The sequence below is a fragment of the Fusarium mangiferae genome, assembly GCF_900044065.1.
Source record: "Fusarium mangiferae strain MRC7560 genome assembly, contig: FMAN_scaffold005, whole genome shotgun sequence".
NCBI classification, from domain to species: domain Eukaryota; kingdom Fungi; phylum Ascomycota; class Sordariomycetes; order Hypocreales; family Nectriaceae; genus Fusarium; species Fusarium mangiferae.
In genome coordinates, this window is record NW_024573925.1 from 2644196 (window position 1) to 2666176 (window position 21981).

A 21981-nucleotide genomic window follows, 5' to 3' on the forward strand; every position below is an offset into this window, starting at 1 on the left:
GCTGGCCAAGCCACCTACTCGCAGTCTTCCAATGCGGCCACGATGACACCTCTCTGCCCACAAATCGAATCAGACAGTGACAACCAGAGGCAAAAGAATAGCTTCCGGTGGAATCAACTACAAGCTACCGCCTCTGTGTTTTACTACATAGTGCACACTATCTTTGGCGGTCTATTCTACATATATCATCACCAAGCCTCTTTTGCAGAGAAACCGGACCCTGGCATGTTATACAGTTCACTCGATCTTCATAACTAAACTCTCTCCTTCACCTGTAAGCCTATAGATGGGTGTGTTCACATCGCATTCTTTCAGTATTTCTGCCACAGGTCTTATCCCAAAACTAAAAACATGCCACCACAGCACTCAGTAACTTTATATAGGTGCACTCCGATTTCACACACAATTTAAATACAAGTCAACTGTGCACAGAACATTGTTACTCTTCTTCACGCCAATTTAAAATCACAACTTCTTCTTGAGAACTTCCTGCTCCAGCTCACCAATTCGCTTCAAACCACATCCATCATTTTCTGCTACGAGCAATCGCAACACAACAGATACCTTTTCTACGTTGCCCAAAATGGACTACAGCAACGGATTTTTAACTGTGTGCATCTTGACCTTCAGCACAGCCGTGTGTATCCTTGGTCTCATTCTCGGTGTTGTCTTCATCTTCTTCCAGCGACAAAGGGACGAGCACCTACTGGACGATATTCACCATACCGTATGTGCCGCCATTGAAGCATCATATGACGCTGAGAACTGTGGCTGCGTAAATGACGAGCAAAGACAAGTACTAAGAAATTATCGGGTTCCAAACTATTCTTCGATTGGCTCCTACAAGAAAAGAGCAACAGCAGCACAGCCCGCCACAGCAGCAGCAACAAGACCAACAAGAACAACAAGAACAACAAGAACATACCCAACGGAGGCGCCTATTGGCGAAAACTTGTAACACGGGGTCAAGATTTATGGCGTGAGGGGTGGATTACAGAGTTCAATGAGAGAGTTTGGGAGAGTGACTTGTAACGGGACATATCAATCGAGGAGGAACTTCTGTTGAAAGAAGGTTTGGGGGTAGTCATGTGTAAGAAAGAAACTTTTTGTATAGATATGACGATTAGAAGACCTTTTATCCTTTGTGTCCTCTTTCACAAGTATAAACGAGAGACAGGTCATGGCTAAGCACGGATCACAAAACCCTTTTCCTTCATCATGAACAGACTGTTCAATTCAAGTGGCTTGATGAGCAGAATGAGTTCTCGAAACTATCAAATGCCCCTTGAAGCCTACAATTCTGAGTACATCTCTTCGAACCAGTGCGTCACTATCTCAGCGACATATTTAATACTACATCTAACCAATAGAGCAGCACATTGTCGAATATCGAAGGAGAACTTCAGCAAGATGGATCGATGCCATGGGGCCTCATTATCTTTTACATCCTTTTCTCTCTCTTTGCCCTACTGACGATCCTTCGTTGGACAGATCTGCAACTCGGCATTTTCCTTGCTTTCATCGACAGCGGCCGATGGCGAACATACTTTGGAATGGAAGCAACCAGACTACATGGCCAGGGCAACTTCAAAAAGGTCGAATTTGGGGGCAACGCTCCGTCAGTGAAGGTGGTGAAAAAGGTTCGATTCTACGACGATACGACTATCGTTGAAGACATTGAGCAGGTGGAAGCGAGGAGCAATGGAGTCGATTGTGCTGACCAAGATCAAACAAAGCGCGGATGACGAGGCTTAGTACTGTTGACTTCATTGACTACATTCTCTGCCTATTTCTATCCCTTTGGCTCTTCCTAATATGCATTCATGCCTAGTCCTGGTCCGTAAAGATCAGCTCAGTTGCTGTCTTTGAGTATTTCCAGAGGCTTCACAAAACTCAATTCCTTCATCAAATCATTCCAAGCCGTCTCTTGAAGTGCCTTTCCCACCGGCTCGTACATAATCTGTGGGTATCTTTCAAATTCAATCAGTGCATTTTCGTCGCTGTCAGCTTCAAAGTACTCACGGCTTAATCTTGCCCTCGCCAACAAAGCTGCCATGGCTTTCTTTGCCCTTCACAGCAACAGCATCAACGTAGGATCTTGCGCCAGTAGAGACTGTTCTTCCAACAATAGGTTTGGCAATACCCATCCAAAACTGCTCAATCTTGCTCCTCTTACCATCTGTTCCAAATTCTGTTCCCCTGCACGCGCCGGGATTGGGGAAGTTGACAATGACTTCGTCGGGCGAGACGTACTCGGAGAGTTTTCCGACAAACATGATAAGAAGAAGCTTAGATATCTGATAGGCGCCATTGCTGGACCAGGTGGAAGGGTCGTCGACTGTATCCCAGATGGTATCGCTTGTTCCAGTCCAATGAGCCCAGTATGACATGTCAGAGCCAACGAGAGCGAGATGCGCAGGCTCAGAAGTTCCACGCTTCTTCTTGAGGACGGGTAAAAGAAGGATAGCGAGGAGGGCAGTGGAGAGGTAGTTGATCTGACATGTCATTTCATGTTTGGACTCGTCCGATCGCTCAAACTGAGGTCTGCTCAATCCAGCGTTCAGTATGGCAATATCGAGTCGAGGCAAAGTCTCACACCACTTGACGAAGCTTTGGATAGATTTATACGAAGCCATGTCAACCAACGATACTTCAATCTTTGCCTCTGGGAACTCGTTGCGTAGTTTCTGTGCTGCACTGTCACCTCTCGTTTGGTTCCGCACAGCAATGATCAGGTGTGAAAGATCGAGAGCAAGAAGTTGACGAGCACATTCAAATCCCAATCCAACGTTTGAGCCCGTGATGAGAGCTGTTTTCCCGGAAAGAGTGACGCCTTTGGGGGTCTTGGGGACTCCTTCGATGAATTGGCGGGACAGGAATGCAAGAGGGCTGGCCTCCCAGGCGGCATTATGCTGGAGCTGAGCAGACATTGTGAATATTGGTAAATTCAATGAGTAGAAACACCGATGGTTTATATTCTGCTGTATAACTATCTTCACTGCTTTCTTATATATCTGTGGCCTCCGGTCGAGGTACGGACGGATTCATGGACGAAGCTTGGTTACCAACGATCGTCAGTGTTGGTTTCACAGCTATTTTGTTCGGCCGTGCGGAGGCCGAGACGGACGAATTGATGCACTTCTTACCAATTCTTAGAAGTGTAACTGTCATTGATCAATAGGGTCCATATTTCTGAGGTTAAGAAGTAACCATGTGATTGACTTTAATTTCCATAAAGTGCCCGGTTCTTTGCTTCATTGCTATGGATGCCGCCGAGGATGGTTCATTGAGCTGTGGACGAATTGATTCGGGCCAATAATAAGATATCGAAGCCGGACGATAGGATAATGGCAAACTGAAGATCACAGAGAAAAGGGCAGTAAAATATAACTTAATCTAGGAGCACTAGTTCTGGAAGGTCATATACGTCAATAAAACATTGATGATATTTGTTTTTGTTTCATGGTGCGCTTCAGATGCGAGGACAACCATGCGATTGGTCGTGATTGAAGCTTGATATGATGAACGGTTGTCAACTCATCAAGGTTTATACATCTTGAGGTCACAGAAACATCAGAGAAAATTAGATCAATTCGTGATGTCCTGGCTCGTTCGATTGTGGGTTTCTATTGTATACCTGAATGTGTTGGTTCAGGTGAGGAAACATAGGGTAACCCTGTCTCATATCCATTCTAACTTGACAAGAATAATAGCCCCGGCGAATCACATCTCTGGTCTCATTTGCCTAATCTGTCCCTCGCGTCAATCATTACTGACTGGGTTCGTTGAAATGCAGTGCAGTGATACAATAAACGAGAGCCTTACCAATCTGGATCTTAACTAGGCGGACTAATTTCCCAATCTGCAAGATCTCGCCCTGTGGAAGCAAAAAAACAACAGCCGATGGTCTAAAGGTTATAAATATGCTTAATGCTAGTAAATTATTCCGTTCTAGACCAGATCGACCCGTCTTGGCGGGGAATAATGCACCATGATACCCCTTGGAGGGACCCTGCAGGTATTATAAGAAATGACCCTATTTTAGTAAAAGCTTATAATCTTATAACTTATAATATAAACCTATTTAATAAGAAAAAAAATATTATAAAAATATTATTAAGATCTTTAATATTTATAGATTTATATAGTATTTTTTTTATTTATTTATTTATATTATATAGCTTATAAAATTAAAATTAAAATTTTTATATAAAAAGTCTTTATTTTATTTTCTATTTTCTATCTTTTAATAATAGATTTTAAATTAAAAAAGTAAATAAAATATAAATTTAACTATTTAATTATATAATAAGAGTTTTATTTATTTAATAACTATTTTTATAGAATTTATATAGCTTTTTAAAATAATAGTAATTTTAATAAGGTTTTAGTAAGTGAGGTTATTTCTTCTGCTACCCACTAGAGGGAGCCTAGGCCCTCAGCTTGCAACTCTGTAGGGAGCCCATGACTTTTGGTTCCGAGTAAATTGGACGAGGATCACTGCCTGCATGCAAGCAAAAAATGGGCTGCTTGGATAAAACCACTCTCGCCCCGAGGTTGATAGGGGGACGCTTCCATAGACATTTAAACATAAAGACAGGTAGATATCAACTATCGCGATAGATTTGATCGGCCTTTCCTTTTCCCCACGCTCGCTACTTGATTTTGGTCGCAGATTCATCGACATGGGTTCCCTTCGATTTCTCCTTTTCGCATCGATCGCCACTCTGGTTTCCAGTCGCGATGTCCCCGATAACATCAAGGCTTTCAAAGAGAGCATCATAAAGCAAGGCTCTTGCAATGATACTCTCGCAGAAGGCTTCCACAGCGCCGACGGCGACGATGGCTGTAAGCCTTCCAAGATCCGCGTTGCAGTTGCAACCGCGACTAATCAGTAGCAGCATACGTCTACTGCGGCGACCATCTCAAGGACTACAATGTGATATATCTCCAGGGCACCAAGGGCAAGCTCGTCAACATGGACATCGACTGCGATGGAGTCCAGGGCAGTTCTGCAGATGATGGACGCTGTGGCTCATCAGGCGACACGCAATCTGTCACGTCCTTTCAAGACCAGCTCAAGTCGTATGGCACGGACCAGAAGGACCTCGATGCCAATATTCATCCTTACGTGGTGTTTGGAAACGTGGGTACGAAGAAGAACTGGCCAACTTTCAATGCGCAAAAGCACGGCATCAAGCCATTGAGTGTGATGGCTGTTGTATGCGGCGACAAAATGGTAAAACAATTGACTCCTTTTGAACGCGGAATGGTTGTTGACTTTGTTAGTTTTACGGCATCTGGGGCGACGAGAATGGCGATGATGGCGATGAAGCAATGGTCGGAGAGGCCTCCATCTCCCTTGCAACGGCTTGCTTCGGTGATGACATGAACGGCGACAATGGCCACGATGAAGATGATGTATTGTATATCGCCTTCCCTGGTAGCGACGCTGTGCCAGGAGAAGACGGTGCCGACTGGGACGCCAAAAACTTCAAAGACTTCGAAGAGAGTCTCGGTGGTGTCGGAGATAAGCTGGTCGCTCGAATCGAGGACACCGACAGTGGTGCCTCTTACTTATGGCCTGGTAAATGGGGAATGGTAAGACATTACCCTTTTATGTCAATTCAAGCTGTACTGACATTATGATAGGGCCTACTCGTCGCCTCGGCTATGGCTGCCATGGTAGTTTGAACACAAGAGGGTGTACGGAGTATGCATAGTGGGCTTCGGCGGCTCATGATTCTGGAGATGTTTCGTACCACGTACCTAATGTTTGTTACATGAACTGTTAATATTGGGCATTGGGTTGCATATAGAAGAAGCCATCATAGACATAAAATACCTAATTGTACACTTTTGATACCTTCTGCTTCACGCACAGCACTCGCTATGTATACAATCGTCACACGCTATCACTGAAGGAACCGCGCAAACCAGTAGATGATAGTCATAGACAAGGATGTCTTCGTTCAACGAGTGTTTTATCTAAACTTGGATATAATAAGTGAGAAAGGAAAGCTTGTCGCAAGCGCTATGATCTACATATCTAAAGTGTTGAAATCGAACGCAACTCATACCGCCAAGGCGATTCCTAACAATGAAGTGAAAATAATAATCCAATTACCACCAGACTCTAATCCAGCACCTGCATTCGTCGAGTCTTGCTTCGCACCCATGGCAGTCGGTCGCGTCGCCTCGACCCGAACGTTATCCGCCGCTTTGTCCTGGTCAGGAGTGTAAGTAAGCGGCTTGAACCCGCATGACCGCACGATGATATCCAGGTCTGTTTCTTTAGCAGCTGATTAATGAGTTTGAGCATGGAGACTCACTGTTTTGCTTGTGTCCATCAACGACGATGCAGTCTTGACATAGCGCTGCGATCTTGGCCACATCAAAGCTCTTGTTGTTGCATACACATTCCCTCTCCGGATCATCCTCTGGAACTAATGACTGGGTCTGCAAACTAGCCCCCCAACTAGTCATGCTCGCTGTACCAGAATCACCCTGAAGAGTCTTGGTAGGTTGAGTTACTTCCGAGCTGACAAACGATGAACTTATCAAGGTACGTCTCATTGTCATTGTCTGCTCCTCCGCACTGGTGTCGTCCGCAACCCATTTCATTGATGCCGGCGTAGACTTGGTAGTCGACGTTGGTGTTGACCTTGACGTTGAAGTTGAAGTTGACGATGTCGTGCTCTCTTGAGGCTCGAACTGTGGAGGAAATGACGTCGGTGCAGCCCTAATGATAGAAAAGCTTCTCTTGTGCAGTCCATCATCCTCGAGCGGTTCCACGGCCAACTTTGGAACCCACTCGGGGTTTGGCTGTCGCTTCGCGAGGCGATGGTTGTGAACATCACATTTTGCTGTCAACTCGACGATTGGACCACAGATCGTCACGCACATGAGTGGAATGTCGTCCGGCGGCAAGACGTCTGCTATGGCGACAGCGACGAGGCCTGTAATTGCGGCCTGTCTGGCCCATGACAATCTCATCTCGACGAATAGCTGCCTCGATTGTATCCCAAGTCGACGATGGTGGCCCGTACGTTTAGGCCTCGAAGACAAGACAAGACAAGACAGGATGAGCCGCCTGCAGCCAGCAATTGAATAATAAGCGAAAGAATATAGAGGCACAGCCCCGGGATAACACAAAAGTGATACCAATATGGTTAAAGAGCGTATGGTAGCGAGACCAAAATGTCACCCGTTCAACAGGAAGACAAAGACGACAAATGTCTCGAGACGAGAAGCACGCACGAGGAGGTGAACCACGGCGACGGTACTCCTCGATGCATGGTGAAACGCGTGCCCAAAGGAGAGTAGTAATCTGTATCAAGTGCAGGGCACGATGCTACGTGGAGCGAGATCGAGAACGTTGTTGCAGGGAACATGACGGCTGGGCTTGGGAAACGAGTAGTATTCCGGTGATAGCTTGTTACACTAGAGGTTCAGAGGTGAGACGCCTGGTCAATCGGCTGAAACAAGGTGGTTGAAGCTTCGTCTCAGGACAGGATCATGGTGGATTAGTCATGAAACAAATTGACTGACGCGAACACCATGATAGATGGCGATCGTGATAGCCGAACCGCTATGAAATATTTCAGTTAGCATGTACCTACCCAGCCTCCCCATCTTAAGCTTAATTGATAGACATGGGGTAATCTGATCTGTCCATCGCCAAAGTCCAAACGGCTACAGGGCCATAATTCAGACAAGGTGCCATGGACATCAGACAAAAGGTAACGGAAACATTGCTCTCGCATCGCATTTTTAACATCTTCGAATCTAAATCTATGTCCAGTAAACATCTTCACCTGTTCACGCCGTGCATCCGCCAAGTCCTTCCAGTGTATCTCGGCGTGTATCATCAACCACGTCCATATGTCATTTCATGCTTATTAAAAACGGTATAATCTTAGCCAACAGTCGACGAATTCATACAATCAAGAAATCTAAAAGTCGGCTGTCGAAAAAGTTGTGTCTGTCTCAAAACCAGGTGAGACATTTAGAAGCGGTGCTGGCGACCAACACTCTCGACGCGAACGCCAAGTTTGACCATCTCTCGAGAGTCGATGACACCACGGCCGTCAAAGACCCAACGGGGCTTGGCCATGCTCTCAGAAATGCGGACCCAGTCAACGCGCTCCTTGGGCTTGTACTCCTCGGAGCTTCCCATTCCTGTGGCGAAGCCAGTGTCCTTGCTCTCACGTTCCTGGATGCAGTCGGGGCAGTCGTCTTCACAGCTGGGCTCGACGTTGAAGCGGTCCAGAGGGTCATGGGATTGGACATCAGCACGTTGGACAAGGTGCTTGTGGAGAGCGAGAAGCTCGTTGGCACTGGGAGTGGCGCTCTCGAAAGGACGAGGGTCGGCCTTGGGGTTAGGCTTGCGGCCAATGGTCTTAGATTGGACGGCAGGTGTAGGGGCGGGAGGAGGAGGAGGCTGGTTGCGGAACTCGTCGAACTCAGTAGCAATGATGATGGCGGTACTAGACTCGCAAGCATCATAGGCATTGCCATGGACAGTGATGTTGTGTCCCTCAGCAAGGGGTCCGAGGAGCTCCTTGATCTCGGCCTTGATCACCAGAGGGTTACAGCAGGGATCGAAGACAGCCACCTCACGGGGGCGCTCCTCAAGAAGGGTCTTGATCATTTCAAGAGCGGGAGCCTCACGGGTATCGGAGGTGTTCTTCTTGAAAGCGAAGCCAAGAATGGTAACCTTCTTGCCAACGAGAGTGTTGTTGAGACACTTGATGACGCGGTTGGAGAAACGGTCACGGGCATACTCGTTCATCTTGACAACCTGGCGCCAGTACTCAGCGACCTCGGGAAGACCCATGGTCTCAGCAAGGTAGACGAGGTTGAGAACATCCTTCTTGAAGCAGCTACCACCGAAACCGATACCAGCCATCAAGAACTTGTTGCCAATACGGGGGTCAACACCGACAGCACGGGCAACCTCATCGACATCAGCGCCAGTCTGCTCGCAGACAGCGGAGATGGAGTTGATGGAGGAGATACGCTGAGCCAGCATAGAGTTGGCAACAAGCTTGGCGAGCTCGGAAGACCAGACGTTGGTGGTCAGAATGCGCTCGCGAGGAATCCAGGCGTTGTAAACCTTGACGAGAGCCTCGGCAGCTCGCTTACCGGAGGGGGTAGGAGCGGAACCGATCAGGATACGGTCAGGGTAGAGGAGATCGTTGACAGCGGTACCGGCAGCCAAAAACTCGGGGTTGGAGAGAATCTCGAAATGGACACCAGGGCGGTGCATGTTAAGCTTGAATCACATTGTTAGCATTTGACCGCTCTTCTGCTGCAGAATTCACCATGTGCTTACAGTATCAGCGACAAGCTGGGCAGTTCGGCAAGGAACAGTCGACTTCTCGACAATGATGGCTCCCTCGCGGGCGTACTGAGCAACGACACCAGTGACAGCTTCGAAAGCGGTCATATCAGTGGCGCTGCCGGCACCGACACCACGGTACTTGGTGGGAGTGTTAACGGCAACAAGGACAATATCGGCCTCGCCAATGTGCTTGGCAATGTCGGTGGAGAAGAACAGGTTGGGCTTGCGCTCAGCAACCGTGATCTCGCCCTCCTCGGCAGAGGAACCCTCACTGTCAGTGGTAGGCTCATTGGAGATCTTGGTAGGTCGGCCACCATCACGGGCAATTCGGACGATATCGTGCAGACCAGGCTCGTAGATAGGGGGGTGGCGGGAGTTCCAGCGGCGAATGCGAGTGGTGTCTCGGTCAACGACAGTGACCTGAATGTGGGGGTTCTGGAAAGCGACGACAGCAGCGGTGGGGCCACCTGTGTGAAGTTTGTTAGTTGGTTGGAACTCAATTGCGTTATTGGAGCGGTGTATAGGTCCCGAGGGGTTGATAAGCACGCAGTCATGATATCGAGTGCTTTGCCATAACTCTCGCAAATCCGATCCACCAGCTTTTTGCTCTCTCATGGAGAATCGATTGGAAAAGGTTTCTGCAACTTACCAACGTAACCAGCACCGACACAGCAGATGCGGCGTACCTCAATGGGGGCCTCCTGAGTACCGTTTGAAGACATGATGATCAGAGGCGGTATGAAGATATTACAGATAAGGCAAATAACAATCTGTAGAGACGATGCGCGCAAACGAGGTCACGAATCGACACACGTAGTATGCTAGCGAGTGTAAGGGCTTGGAGAGAGATGGGAGGGAATGGGGAGGTTTATAAAGGAGGTGGAAGCAAAGGCAAGGGAGGCTAGAAAAGATATTCCCACTTCAACGTTGCAGTCAAGGTGAGCTAATAGGAAAAAGGGGGGGCACTACTTTCCCTCTGGGCTCTGGAGGAGACTGGAGAAGGACGGAGGGAGACTACCTTACCCAAGGCAAAGGCAAAGGCCGGTGGAGGGGCAGTCGTTGAAGCCACGCAACGATTGGGGAGCAACTTTTTTGGCACGAGAAATTAAGGCGGTGAGATTATTCCCATTAGTTTAAGTTAGTACCTTTGTTCTTTTCCACAGTCCTTAGTTACAGCAGGTACATATCTCGTTCTGCCCGCCCGCCGCCAACCTTCCAAGGGAGCGAGCGGCAGCAGGTGTGCTGTGTGTGGTGTCGATTCTTGGAGGGGCAGGGATTCGTTCATTGGATTTTCAGGGATTCCAGGCACACAGACACCTTCTCACGGAGGGGGGTTCTGAATGCAGGTACCGTGGCCACTGCAGCCCGCTGAAAAGGGTACTTTTGGGAGCTCGAGGGGCCCTGGAATTGGATCGAGAAATGATCCAATCCAATCCAATAGCACTGTAGGTACAGTATCCATCAGATAAGGCACGGTGCGCTACAAGGCTGGGCTGGGCTGCGCAAGCCCCTCCACTCCCGCGCAAACCAGGTCCCTCCAATACAACCCCCACATGCCTTGCACGGCTAAGCTTATAAATTGAGGATTGGTGACAGTTGGTTGACGCTTGTCGGTGAGTTTATTCTGGAGGAATTATGCATACGAGCTATAGATCGGAATAAATTCTCTGCCTAGTCTCAGATCAGCAAACTCAAATGTCATGAGGTTATCTCGAGGTGGACACCGTAACTATCTCTAATTAGACTAACAGCCAATATTATCAGAATCTAACGAACATAGTCTAAAAGCAAATAATCCACCAAATGCTCTGACAAGGAACTACGGGTACCAAAGCCAGGGTCCACATCCCGGTTATGCACTGTCCAACGCACTGTTCCTGATATCACCCACGCTATCAAACGGAACATGGACTCTTCGCTACTGTATGCCCTGCAGTAGGTATCTTGCTGGGGACGGGAAGAGACCAGACCAGACTGTTTCTTACAGAAACGATCCATTCCCGCTGTCGATTCACGATGTCAGGGTGCACGGGCGATGCTGTCAGAGTAACAGTCCCAATCGCCATCAGGACGAACAAGTTGATCCAGCCTAAGTTACATCGCCTCAGCCTCATAAAGCTGACCGACTTTAAAAAAGAACTTGGTGTGCTCGTGAAAACAGAACACGAGGTGCAGAATTTTCAGCGGAATGCGCCCTCCGTGCATCGCCTGATAGATGTCCTCTAGTACTGGATATCTTCATTCCTGCGAGGCTGACATGATTTGAAGATCAACAAGTCAATGTTTTGAGGTTGCCGAGATTTCGACCAACTGATAGACAGGGGTTGATTCTCTGCTGCAACGACTCGTTACAACGGATACGTAGCCACAACCCCCGGCTGAAATGGCATGGCATGCAAAAGGTGATAATGAGGCGACTAACGGAAATAGGGACAAGACGGTGTAGGAAAACAACCTACGGAGTACATGTCTTTATTGTGGTATCAGGGAGGGAATTGTCCAAGACATTAAAGTACAGAATTGCCTATAGACTGGCACGCTTGTTGAGAAGTAAAACCCAATTTCTTGGGTACTTGTCTTAGACAGTATCTCGATTAGCAGGCGCCTTGGGGCCCTCACAAACGTCAATACCAAGACAACTAATAATCTATGATGGCGGCCAACAACCAGAAGAGTGAGACGCCGTAATATCGATTGGTCTCATATCACCCGATGCCGGCTCGGCCGATGGGGCATGGAGTATAGCGCCTCAGGGGTCGCTGATTGAACACTTTGTGATGCCCGTCATTCTGCTAACAAAAACCGGAGTCTTACCGACTCAGAACGAAGAAAAGCACTGTGCTTACTCGGCCGACTCCGCAGTATATGTAAATGCTGACATTGACACTGACATTCTGACAGAAATAGATTCGAGCCACACATACTCGCGATTGCTTCGCAAGCTCTCGGATTACTCTTCTGGAAACTCATCCGAATAGGTAGTCTGTCGGGTGTTGGACGAGGTGACGCTTAATTCGAGCTTGGCGATAAATGTCAGCCTATTCTGAAACATATCATCGTGATCGGCGCGGCTACGACACGGGTTGATTAGGTATTGCAATTCTCACAATCGTCTGGTTCCTATTTGACTCGTCAAAATTCTAGCCAGCTTCCTTTCTCAGGAGTCGCACAAGGGGAAAATAATCAAGACGGACATTAACCCATGAAGAGACTGGTCTCAGGTGATGCCAAGGGTTAATTAGTTGTTCTTCATAGATATACGTATGTATTCTCATCGTTCATGTATCATGAAAGGCTACCTAGGTAGTATTCAGCCAGCCCAGCCTCTCTGCACTGACCCAAAAAGATTATGTTGCGGCTGAGCGCTAATTTGGCAACCAACACTCTAATCCATCACTGAAGATTGTTGAGGGCTGGGATGCCAGCAGCCGACCACTGAACTGTTACCAAGAGGATCTATGGGATCCCGACTCAGAATTATTGAGCAAAAGCACTTGACTTCGTGTTAGTTGGTCGGTCAGCAAGATATTGTCCATCTCTTGGTGCATATCTTGACCCTCCAATTGTCACCGGGTGGGCATCCCACCGAGCTAATAACCCAGACCCTTGTAACTAATTAATCCCATTCCCACTCTATTCGGCTCTAGTAGCGACTATTGATGGGTGTCATGATGCCGGGGGACCTCTGCGTCATGAGCTCGCATGGGATTCATGAGCCAAGCCGGGAAGATGATGGGGCCTTCAACGGAGGCTGCGAGCCGTGTCTGTAGCAGCAAGACAGACAGCTCATGTGTCCACAGAAGCTCAATGCCCATGTTGATGGGTATTTGGGGATTCCGGTCGCAACAGTGGATCGGCCCGTCGATTCCATCAACATTCGAGCTCGCTAGGCATGTCGGCGGGTTCCTAAACACCAGACCATCAGATGTTTATTACCGCGAAGCGACTCTATTCAGATCATCCGCGAGAGGGGTATCGCGGTTGATGAATTCCACTTCGCTTGGACTATAGAGAAGAATTCAAGGTATATCAAGGCAGAGGCGCGATTATCTGACATGCCCTGGTCAAGTTGTCTCCATATTGGAAGCCTCAATTCTACATCGTTCCAGATATATCCACGCAAACATATTGGATGAGACCACATTTGCGACATAGCCAGACACTTGGTAGACTTACAACCAGATAGAGGGTTCTTCATTCATTCTTCATAAGATTGGACAACTCTAGTCCTCATCCCAACACAAAGTCAGGTGGTTGTTAAGAAGGAAGAATAAGATGTCCACGTGATGTTGCACGTGTTTGTGGATGTTTTCTTTGAGATCTGGACCTACTGGAATCTTCAACTAATCTCATTCTCTTAGCAACCAGCCGCCAACTCTGATAAGTTTGATTGAAAACTGTTGGTCATCTCTCTTGAGCTTTGTGGAGTACGTCTCTGCTTTTGCCTAAAACGCCCATTCGACTCGCAATGGCGCCACCAATTTCCCGATGCCGATAGCTCCCGCTTAACCCATGGTTGGCGAGTCGAGATTACTGGAGGCGCTCCGTCTATTTCCGATGTCTTTCATGAAATGATCAATTTTGACTACTGACACTTTTATCTTCAAGCTGAGATGAGTCTGTCGCGAGTCGCGATCCAAAAGCCATTGTTGTTGGATATGGCAAAACCCGCCGCCAATGACCAAGATCTGTTTGGGCACGGGGGCTGGAATTGCCATGGCCATTCGCGATCTCTCAATCATTGGCGGGTTGAACGTCTTGGGACAATGTGATATCGGCGAGGCCTCTGATTCGCCCACTGCACGTCTGCAGCCGGGGTTCTTCAACGACACAGATCTCAGCGAATGGTTCATGTCAGGGACCAACCTGAAAGACCATCACATATCGACCAGGCTGAGTCATTGTTACCAGAACTTCTGGCACAAGACCGGCAGTTGTTTTTTCGATCCTGGAATCGAGTGATTGCATGACAGGACCTACAAGTCTAAAGAAGGGGTCTTTTGATGCGTTTGAACTTCCTGTGGTGGTCAAGACAAGTCTGTCCTTGATCCTCTCGCACGCCCGCCACGAAGTTTCTCAAGAATTCCTAGAAACAAAGACTGCCATCATATTCACCAATACAATGCTATATTCTCGTTCATACCATGACGTCTAATCAAGATCGACCCCTCCATTTGCCCCTCCCCCACGAGAATGGTCCCCCTAGATCGACGAACTGCGTCCAACAGCCCCTCCTCGTGGTGTTTACTCTGGCTTGTATTCAGCCTCGCTCTTACCAAAATTTGCACCTCATGTGCTTCTACAGATGTATTGTCTCGCTCCCGTGGCCCTGTTTCTGTCCACGTGCGAGGCATTTCTTCTGATGTTGGTTTGTGACTATAGGCATTGCGAAAGAGAAAAGAGTCGTGTTCCGCCTCTTTTCTGTTTCGCAGCATGTCTTCACGATAACTTCCATCCAAAGCACTTTGCTGCTAGTCAACATGATTGCTGAAGCTCTACCCGCTCCTCAACCGCGCTATCCCAGCCATGACCTCTCCAAGTTTCCTGATACCCTGAAAGGGAAGCGAATCCTCCTCTGCACCGAGTCTTTTGGGCCTGTCAATGGTGTCAGTCGCACGACTTTGATGCTTGTAAACCATCTAAGAGCACATGGGGCTCAGGTCGCAGTGGTTGCTCCACATAACCATACAGAACACAATACTTTTACGCCGCCGCCATCGCCAACTATGTCCCCTGCAGATAAGCAGCCCGAAGTCAGAGTCACTGGATATCCTCTCCCATTCAATCCCGAGCTCTCTATCGTGTACCCGGTGCGCAATTCGACTCTGTACTCAAGAACATTTGGCGATGATGCTCCCCCCGATCTGATCTACCTTGCATCGCCTGCAAGTCTGGGTTTCCAAGTCATGCTTCAACTACGACAACAGCCAAAAGAGAAGCAAATACCCGTCATCTGCAATTTCCAGACCGATCTTGCTGGCTATTGTTCCATCCTATTTCCGGCGCCGCTGAGCCACGTTGCGGTCTTTGCATTCGCAGCTGTCCAGAGTTATCTCTTCAGTCACTCCTCGATCAAGACCATATTCTACCCTTCGAGTTTTGTGAAACGATATTTGGTGGGCCAGAAGGTGCCAGCAGATAAGCTAGAGGTTCTAACACGAGGTGTCAACACTGAGTTATTCAACCCCCGAATGAGAAGCGAGGAACTGCGAAAACAGCTGGCACCTAACGGCGAGATCATTTTCGTGACAGTCTCCAGAATCGCTGGTGAGAAAGGTTTCGATTTCCTGGCGAAGGCTGCAAAGGAGCTTGATGCCCGGGGACTCAATTTCAAGCTTTACATAGTCGGCGGTAACCGCAACCCCGATGTCGAGAAGGAAGTGCAAGAGCTTTTTGATCCTCTACGAGAGAAGGGTAAGGTTATCTTCGCCGGTTTTAAGGTCGGGGAAGATCTCGCCACTGCTTATGCTAGCGGCGATGTTTTTCTCCATTGTTCGGTTACAGAAACCTTTGGCCTTGTCGTTTTGGAGTCTATGGCCAGTGGGGTTCCAGTCATCGCTCGTGATGAAGGGGGCCCGTCTGACATTGTCCAGCAAGGAGGAAACGGATTCCTCATCTCTCCAGACGACCTCGATGGTTTCGTAGCCAAGGCCATGAAACTTGGTCTAGACCACACCCTTCGTGCCCAGATGGCCCAGGCCGCAAGATCGTACGCATGCGAGATGACATGGGACAAGATTAACAACAAAGTTGCCTGGCGCATGTCGGACACCATCTCGGAATGGAACCGTGAGCGGAATGGCCCAACAAACCGACTCTCATCGCATCTCAAGTCCCATGAGCCGCTTATTCCAATCTACGGGTGGCTTATGATGAACGATGCTATTCGCGAGACAATGACACGGGGTATTGTCGACGCACGACTCATGGGCGGACTGGGTGTCATTCTATCATTCTGGATGGTAACAGGGTGGTATATGGTCTTCACAGAATGCTTCCTCTGGGCTAAAGGGCGATGGAGAAGTGCAGAGAGAAGATTGTCAATCTCATAGGTTGAAGTCATGTCTTGCCGCGCGGCGTTTCGATTATGTGCATGGCTTGGAGGAGTTGGAGGAACCAGTTTGCTATGATTCGACGTTTTCTCCTATTTGCATTGGACGGTCTCTACAGCGTTGGAGTTGTTACAGTTGTGCGACTAGCCCATGATTTCCTTAGCATGGCCATGTTAGATGTTATATTACGATACCAAGAATTTTATTACAGTTTTGACACCAACGGGCTGATACATCGTCATGCAACAAGGGTCGGCAAAATGGATTTCCGGGTTCAGTACCTTACGATGGTGTTTCATGTAGAGGGGACTCGTCCCACAATCTGACATCTCCCCCAGATGCCCAATATGGGGATGAACTCTATACTGCTTAGTAGGTGATTGTTCAGCCATATCGGCTAGTACATTGATGCTATGAGACTATCTATTGTTGTAGTGTAGAAAGTGAATCTAGGGACCATGTAAGGTCGGATATCAACTAAAAAAACATATGGTGCCTGAAATATCGGCAGAGTGGAAATGACACGCTTATGGGAGTTAAAGTAGTAAAGAAAAAAAAGAGTCGACAACGCTATGCATGGCCGTAAGAGTAATGGAAAGCTCGCTTGATTATATCCCAACTTCATGTCCTACTTCATATTGTCGCCTTCTTGGGCATTGTGACAGCTTGTCTGCGTTTATACATGAGAGCATAGTTGTAACGCTCATATGTGCCGAAGCCAACAGCTAAGACGAAGATGAGCAGCCAGACGCTCATCATAATGAGACCAATGGGGAGGACCATGAGCTGTACGCCTGGGAGGACAAAGGCAACAGTGCCGTTGTTGAGAGCGGCGACCTGATCGTCGACGGCGGCTGAGGCCATGGCGAAGTCGGACATGACAACATCTTGGGAGAAGACGCCAGTGAGAAAAGCGGCTTCGTTGATGGAGACGTTGGTGCGGATGGTGCTGCCTGTGCTGTTGCGGGCAGTGAGGGTGAGGGTTGGCATGATATGGCATTCGAGCTCGTCCCTGAGAAAGTCAGTATATGTGAATGAAGTGAGATGCGAGTGTGAAAGCTTACATAGTCATGTTATCCGTCATCTTGTCCGCATCAATCTTTCCAACCAACATATATGATTGTAGGAGTTGCATTCCCTCTTGTCTCTTTCCCATACCAGGCTTACCGCCTGTTAAACCTGTGCCATTGACATCCGCAGGCTGAATGGGCATAACACTTGCACCCTTGTATGAGATTCCAACGTTGATATCCTCAGGTGCAACAGCTGCAAAACTACCTCTGGGTTGAGAAACTTGATATAGTCGAACATCAGCCTCAAAAACACCAGTCTTCACATCGAGTGAGGGAAGGTTATAGCACACGCAAGTTCCAGAGGGGTTTGTGCTCTTGTGCAGTCCACCGAGAACTGATCGGCATGCAGCGTTGGTGTCCATGTTCCAGGCCGTCATGTTCAACGAGCCATCCTTTGTCAGAGGGACATCTCCTGCGGGAAGCTGCTCGACTGTGGCGTTCCCATCGCGCTCAGCGAGCGGTGTTGATAGCAGGGAAACGTATGGGCGGTGGAGAACATCATCAGCTGCTCGAATGAAGGACTCAATGGACATGGCGGGTGATGACTGTGCTGTTACTGAAAGGGCGAAAAGGGCTGCTGCGGCGAGCCGAGTTGACAAGGCCGAGGCCATTTTCTCGTGTCTTCTCTTCCAAGCTCTTTCTGAATGCTCTGCGTATCTTTCGTCTGAGTGATTTCTGTAGGCCGTTTTTACTATACGTGAGACCGTGATCCGTAGCGATATCCAATCCCGTTTTCTCTTTTCGTCCAAATCAACAGAATAACCTTCTTTTCTTTTTTTGCCGTCCTGCGGTGAGAATTGTTGTAATTGAACCACTGCCTGGGGAGTGATTATATGCGATGCGTCGAGCTGAATTGAGTGGGTATAGACAGATATGATCTCAAAATCCCAATAATGAAGTCGTCGTGACAATAAGGTAGCTCCACCACCGGCAACGATCGGTACTTATTATAAGAGATATGGAGTAAGGAAAGAAGAACAAGGAAGCAGAATAAGTTAAAGTATCGAAGATCAGCCAAATGGCAGATCGTCTAATAGTAAAGGGAATAAAAAGAAGTACAAGAGAACAAGGGGGGAAGAAGAGAAAAAATTGGGGACCAGCCCACGCGCCGCTCGAATCGTACCAGACCAAGACAGACCTGGACTGACTTGACTTTTAACAGCCAAAGGAACGAGATTGAAAGGGAGGGGCGAAGAATCGAAAGTAGTAATGGGGCCCGGTAGAGCGGCACAGTAGTCCTTTTAGCTGGCAGAAGGGTTTTGGGGAACGTGCTATCGTGGGACCAGCGGTTGCAAGGGGAATGCTTGGGAGCTGGAGTTGATGTTATCTGGTTGGCTCAAGAGCAGTTGAAACTATGGAACTGTGAGGCTGTGAGCGGCTATCGAGTTGATATTGGCGATATAGGTGACATCAACTGGCATCGTGACGGCTGTTGTGCTTCACAATGGTAATAACAAAACACATATCGATGTTGACGAGTGCCAGGCTTGTCTCGTCTGTGTTCTGGACTTGTCACAGGCAGGGCCAAGATGTTGGTTCTCTTGGCTCCCTCGTTTGTGGCGGTGTCAAGATCGGGGCCATGGAGACTAGCGTGGACATGGCTGCAAACTCAATCACGGGAAACCGAGCCAGCTTCCAAGCAGGCCAAGCAGGCCAAGCAGTGACTCTGGTGAGGGTGGTGGGTGGTGGGTGAGGGCAGCTCGTTTCAGGTTGGACTAGGGAGAGGTCGACTTTGGAACTGAGAGGTTTAGCTGTTGTTTGGCTTGGCTAGTGAAACGCTGATAGAGAAAAACTGCAAGATAACTCTTAGGTAGTCTACAGGTATCGTTCTTTTCATTTCCATCAGGCCATATCGTCCTCCCTCGACTGCATCTTCCAAGAACCACTGATGCGGTCTGGTTAGATCAACCTCAAATATTCAACCCTGGTCAGCCAAGATCGCAGCCCAGGCCTGCCAACGGTCACTCTAACCCGCATGAGCATGGCCGCCCGTGTCAGGGACCGCTAGGGGCAACGGCTGCCCTTAGCCAGGGGCTCTTCAGGCCATGACCCCTGTTCCACATGGCGTCTCGCCCACTAGCTTGCGGCACCAGATCTGGTGGCTATTGGGTGCGCTCCCTGTCAACGTCAGTCCATTGTGAGTCGGCGATGGCTTCATTTTCAACTCTTATTAGACGTTTTTCATGGACTTGGAATTCTCCATAAACCAGAGGATTTCTTCGCCGTGACGCCTCGAAAAACCCATCAACGGTTTGTGAAACAAGGCATCTGGCGACTTTTCAACTCGCCTGCCACATGGCCTCTAGCGCCGAGGGATAAGGAGGGAGGTCAATTGAGTCAGTCAGTGGAGGCAGGGCAGGCTTTTCCTCAACGATCCTCAGCTGCAGAATTTGTGGATGTTGATGGTGGCGCCAGATGAAGCGAAAAGTGTAGTGGCAGAAACGGCGTCGCGACGGTGAAACTCTCTTGCAACAGGAACGACGACCATCCGATCGGTATCTCGACGGCTTATGTATGATCGCCTTGGAAACGCGGCTGATACCACACTCAGATATTGTTCTCAACCTCTCTCTGGCTTAGGGCATAGGACCTGGGATGAAACTTGTTGCAGGCTCTTTGCGATAAGTTTACGAGCCCTATAACAGAAGTCACCCTGAGATGCAAACATCTTGGCGAATGTTTGGGAACAGCTAGTGGTGATGATCATCAATTAATACTACGCTGCTGTCAAGACGCCTGAAGAAGAGTGACGCGGTTGACTAGACTAACTGGATGCGAAACAATATTTCAGAGCTGATGTTCCAGATCGGAGAGTTAAAAAAGCTTTCACGTTTGTTTTTCGTGACTGCCGGTGTCGGTAATATTGCATCTCGTCAATCTTATAGCTTGTCTAGGAACCTAGGTAGGTAGTGTTGATATGATATGTAATAGATCAAGATGGCTGCGGCGTAGTCAGCTGAAATCAGCTGAAAGGTGGTATGATGCTTTTCGATTCATCTTGTCGTAACTTCAGCCAAATACACATGCATCTTGGTAATATCAGGCTCTTCACAATCCTACGAAGATGGCATCACCAGAAGCGACCGAGGCAGAGCAGGAGCTCTTCTTTGTCAGTCTCAACCAAGACAAGCCAATCACAGTGATACTTTTGCATGGTCTACTCAACTCACATCTTGAGTGGTCCTACGTGATTCCTTACTTATCCGATTATCACATCATTGCCCCCGACATCAGCGGTCATTCTCAATCCCGCAATATTCTCCCTGCGAATATCTCCAACTCCGCAGAGCGGGTGGCGCTGCTCATTCGGCGACACGCACATGACGGCCGGGCCCACGTTGTCGGTCTCTCCATGGGTGCTTTCATCACTCTCCGTATCAGCCGGCAACATCCGGAGCTGGTCCTTTCTGCCATTGTCACCGCGGGGCACCCCATGGAGGGCCGCTGTGCATGGGTTGTCCGCCATCCGAGCATTACCTACTACGCTATGTTAGTGCTTCTCGAGCTGGTACCGGCATGCCTGTATATGCTCGTGGCTGTCAAAGGCCGCGGCATGCGTCGCCACAAAGAACTACTGGAAGAGATGCGGCATAACAGGAGATGGGAAGTGATTTGTGCTGTGGACACGGGACTCTTGGAGCTCAAATGGGAAGACATCAGGACGCTTCCAGTCAAAACGCTGGCGGTCGCGGCAGAAGGCATTGACGATGTTGAGGCGGTGAGGAGAATGGGTAGGGAAATGCCCATTGAGGGCTCACTGGGTGCGGTAGTCAGAGGAGCAGTGCATACGTGGAATTTGCAGAAGCCAAAGCTATTTTCTGATGTGATTAGAGCGTGGATTGAGCAAAGCGCGTTGCCTGAATGCCTCAAGATCTTGAAGTGAAGTGGTTCATTCGTTACCCTATAGAGCCGTATCTGGAGCAAATACCCTAATTGTCCTTTGGACTGAGCACCTGATGAATACAAGTCGCCTATAAGAAGCAGGGTATTATTAATGAGACCATAGAGTTCAATCTTAGTAATTGGAATTGTGACAATGGCCAATGGCCGGACAGAAAGTCGGGGACAAAGGAAGCTATCCACATAGAAGGAAGCATTTCGAGTATCACAATTAGTTATAGGTGGTGGTTAATAGGCATTTTCCTCACCGATATATCCAGCAGCTATCCTTTTCTGCTACACATTTCAGTGCTGTTAATTGCTTTTGCCGCACACCATGTCCGTGTGATGTTCCACAACGTTAAAACAAGAGAACCACCTCTTGCTGCTGAAGAAATCTCGTCAGCGTTACATGCTGCGTTGGTTACTCGCAGGCCCCAAACATGAAAGCTTCTCCTGCAGCAAATCATCAACAAACACAAAGTAATGGCTATTCATAGTGTCACGTGCTGACTGGTCTACTGGATCCATTCCCCGGGGGCCCGTCCTGCAAGCTGCCGTTAGCGCTGCCCTGGACTTTTGAGGAGGAAGAGAGGAGAGGAGAGGAGAGGAGAGAAGTAAGGTAGAGCTT

General features: G+C 48.5%; 9 protein-coding genes across 9 annotated transcripts; 5 read left to right on the plus strand and 4 right to left on the minus strand.

Annotated features, from left to right (window-relative positions):
* Positions 1–583: 583 nt before the first annotated feature.
* On the plus strand, positions 584–1032 carry FMAN_16117 (uncharacterized protein; the record flags this gene model as incomplete). The annotated part of the gene is made up of 2 exons (XM_041831430.1): positions 584–727; positions 793–1032. The coding sequence occupies 2 exons, from the start codon at positions 584–586 to the stop codon at positions 1030–1032; spliced, it is 384 nt and encodes a 127-aa protein (XP_041681994.1).
* Positions 1033–1218: 186 nt separating this feature from the next.
* Positions 1219–1745, plus strand: FMAN_12578 (uncharacterized protein; the record flags this gene model as incomplete). Its single annotated transcript, XM_041831432.1, has 2 exons — positions 1219–1322; positions 1373–1745. The coding sequence occupies 2 exons, from the start codon at positions 1219–1221 to the stop codon at positions 1743–1745; spliced, it is 477 nt and encodes a 158-aa protein (XP_041681995.1).
* Positions 1746–1852: 107 nt separating this feature from the next.
* FMAN_12577 (uncharacterized protein) lies at positions 1853–2930 on the minus strand (the record flags this gene model as incomplete). The annotated part of the gene is made up of 2 exons (XM_041831433.1): positions 1853–1970; positions 2023–2930. 2 exons carry the CDS (start codon positions 2928–2930, stop codon positions 1853–1855), a joined length of 1026 nt encoding a protein of 341 aa, XP_041681996.1.
* Positions 2931–4685: 1755 nt separating this feature from the next.
* On the plus strand, positions 4686–5694 carry FMAN_12576 (putative chitosanase precursor; the record flags this gene model as incomplete). Its single annotated transcript, XM_041831434.1, has 4 exons — positions 4686–4848; positions 4902–5239; positions 5290–5601; positions 5653–5694. The coding sequence occupies 4 exons, from the start codon at positions 4686–4688 to the stop codon at positions 5692–5694; spliced, it is 855 nt and encodes a 284-aa protein (XP_041681997.1).
* A 380-nt stretch (positions 5695–6074) lies between these two features.
* On the minus strand, positions 6075–6996 carry FMAN_12575 (uncharacterized protein; the record flags this gene model as incomplete). Its single annotated transcript, XM_041831435.1, has 2 exons — positions 6075–6286; positions 6333–6996. The coding sequence occupies 2 exons, from the start codon at positions 6994–6996 to the stop codon at positions 6075–6077; spliced, it is 876 nt and encodes a 291-aa protein (XP_041681998.1).
* A 1012-nt stretch (positions 6997–8008) lies between these two features.
* On the minus strand, positions 8009–10068 carry FMAN_12574 (putative UDP-glucose 6-dehydrogenase; the record flags this gene model as incomplete). Its single annotated transcript, XM_041831436.1, has 3 exons — positions 8009–9277; positions 9338–9813; positions 9996–10068. The coding sequence occupies 3 exons, from the start codon at positions 10066–10068 to the stop codon at positions 8009–8011; spliced, it is 1818 nt and encodes a 605-aa protein (XP_041681999.1).
* A 4758-nt stretch (positions 10069–14826) lies between these two features.
* Positions 14827–16398, plus strand: FMAN_12573 (uncharacterized protein; the record flags this gene model as incomplete). The annotated part of the gene is made up of 1 exon (XM_041831437.1): positions 14827–16398. The coding sequence occupies one exon, from the start codon at positions 14827–14829 to the stop codon at positions 16396–16398; it is 1572 nt and encodes a 523-aa protein (XP_041682000.1).
* Positions 16399–17031: 633 nt separating this feature from the next.
* Positions 17032–18082, minus strand: FMAN_12572 (uncharacterized protein; the record flags this gene model as incomplete). Its single annotated transcript, XM_041831438.1, has 2 exons — positions 17032–17410; positions 17511–18082. 2 exons carry the CDS (start codon positions 18080–18082, stop codon positions 17032–17034), a joined length of 951 nt encoding a protein of 316 aa, XP_041682001.1.
* A 2453-nt stretch (positions 18083–20535) lies between these two features.
* Positions 20536–21354, plus strand: FMAN_12571 (uncharacterized protein; the record flags this gene model as incomplete). Its single annotated transcript, XM_041831439.1, has 1 exon — positions 20536–21354. The coding sequence occupies one exon, from the start codon at positions 20536–20538 to the stop codon at positions 21352–21354; it is 819 nt and encodes a 272-aa protein (XP_041682002.1).
* Positions 21355–21981: the final 627 nt, after the last annotated feature.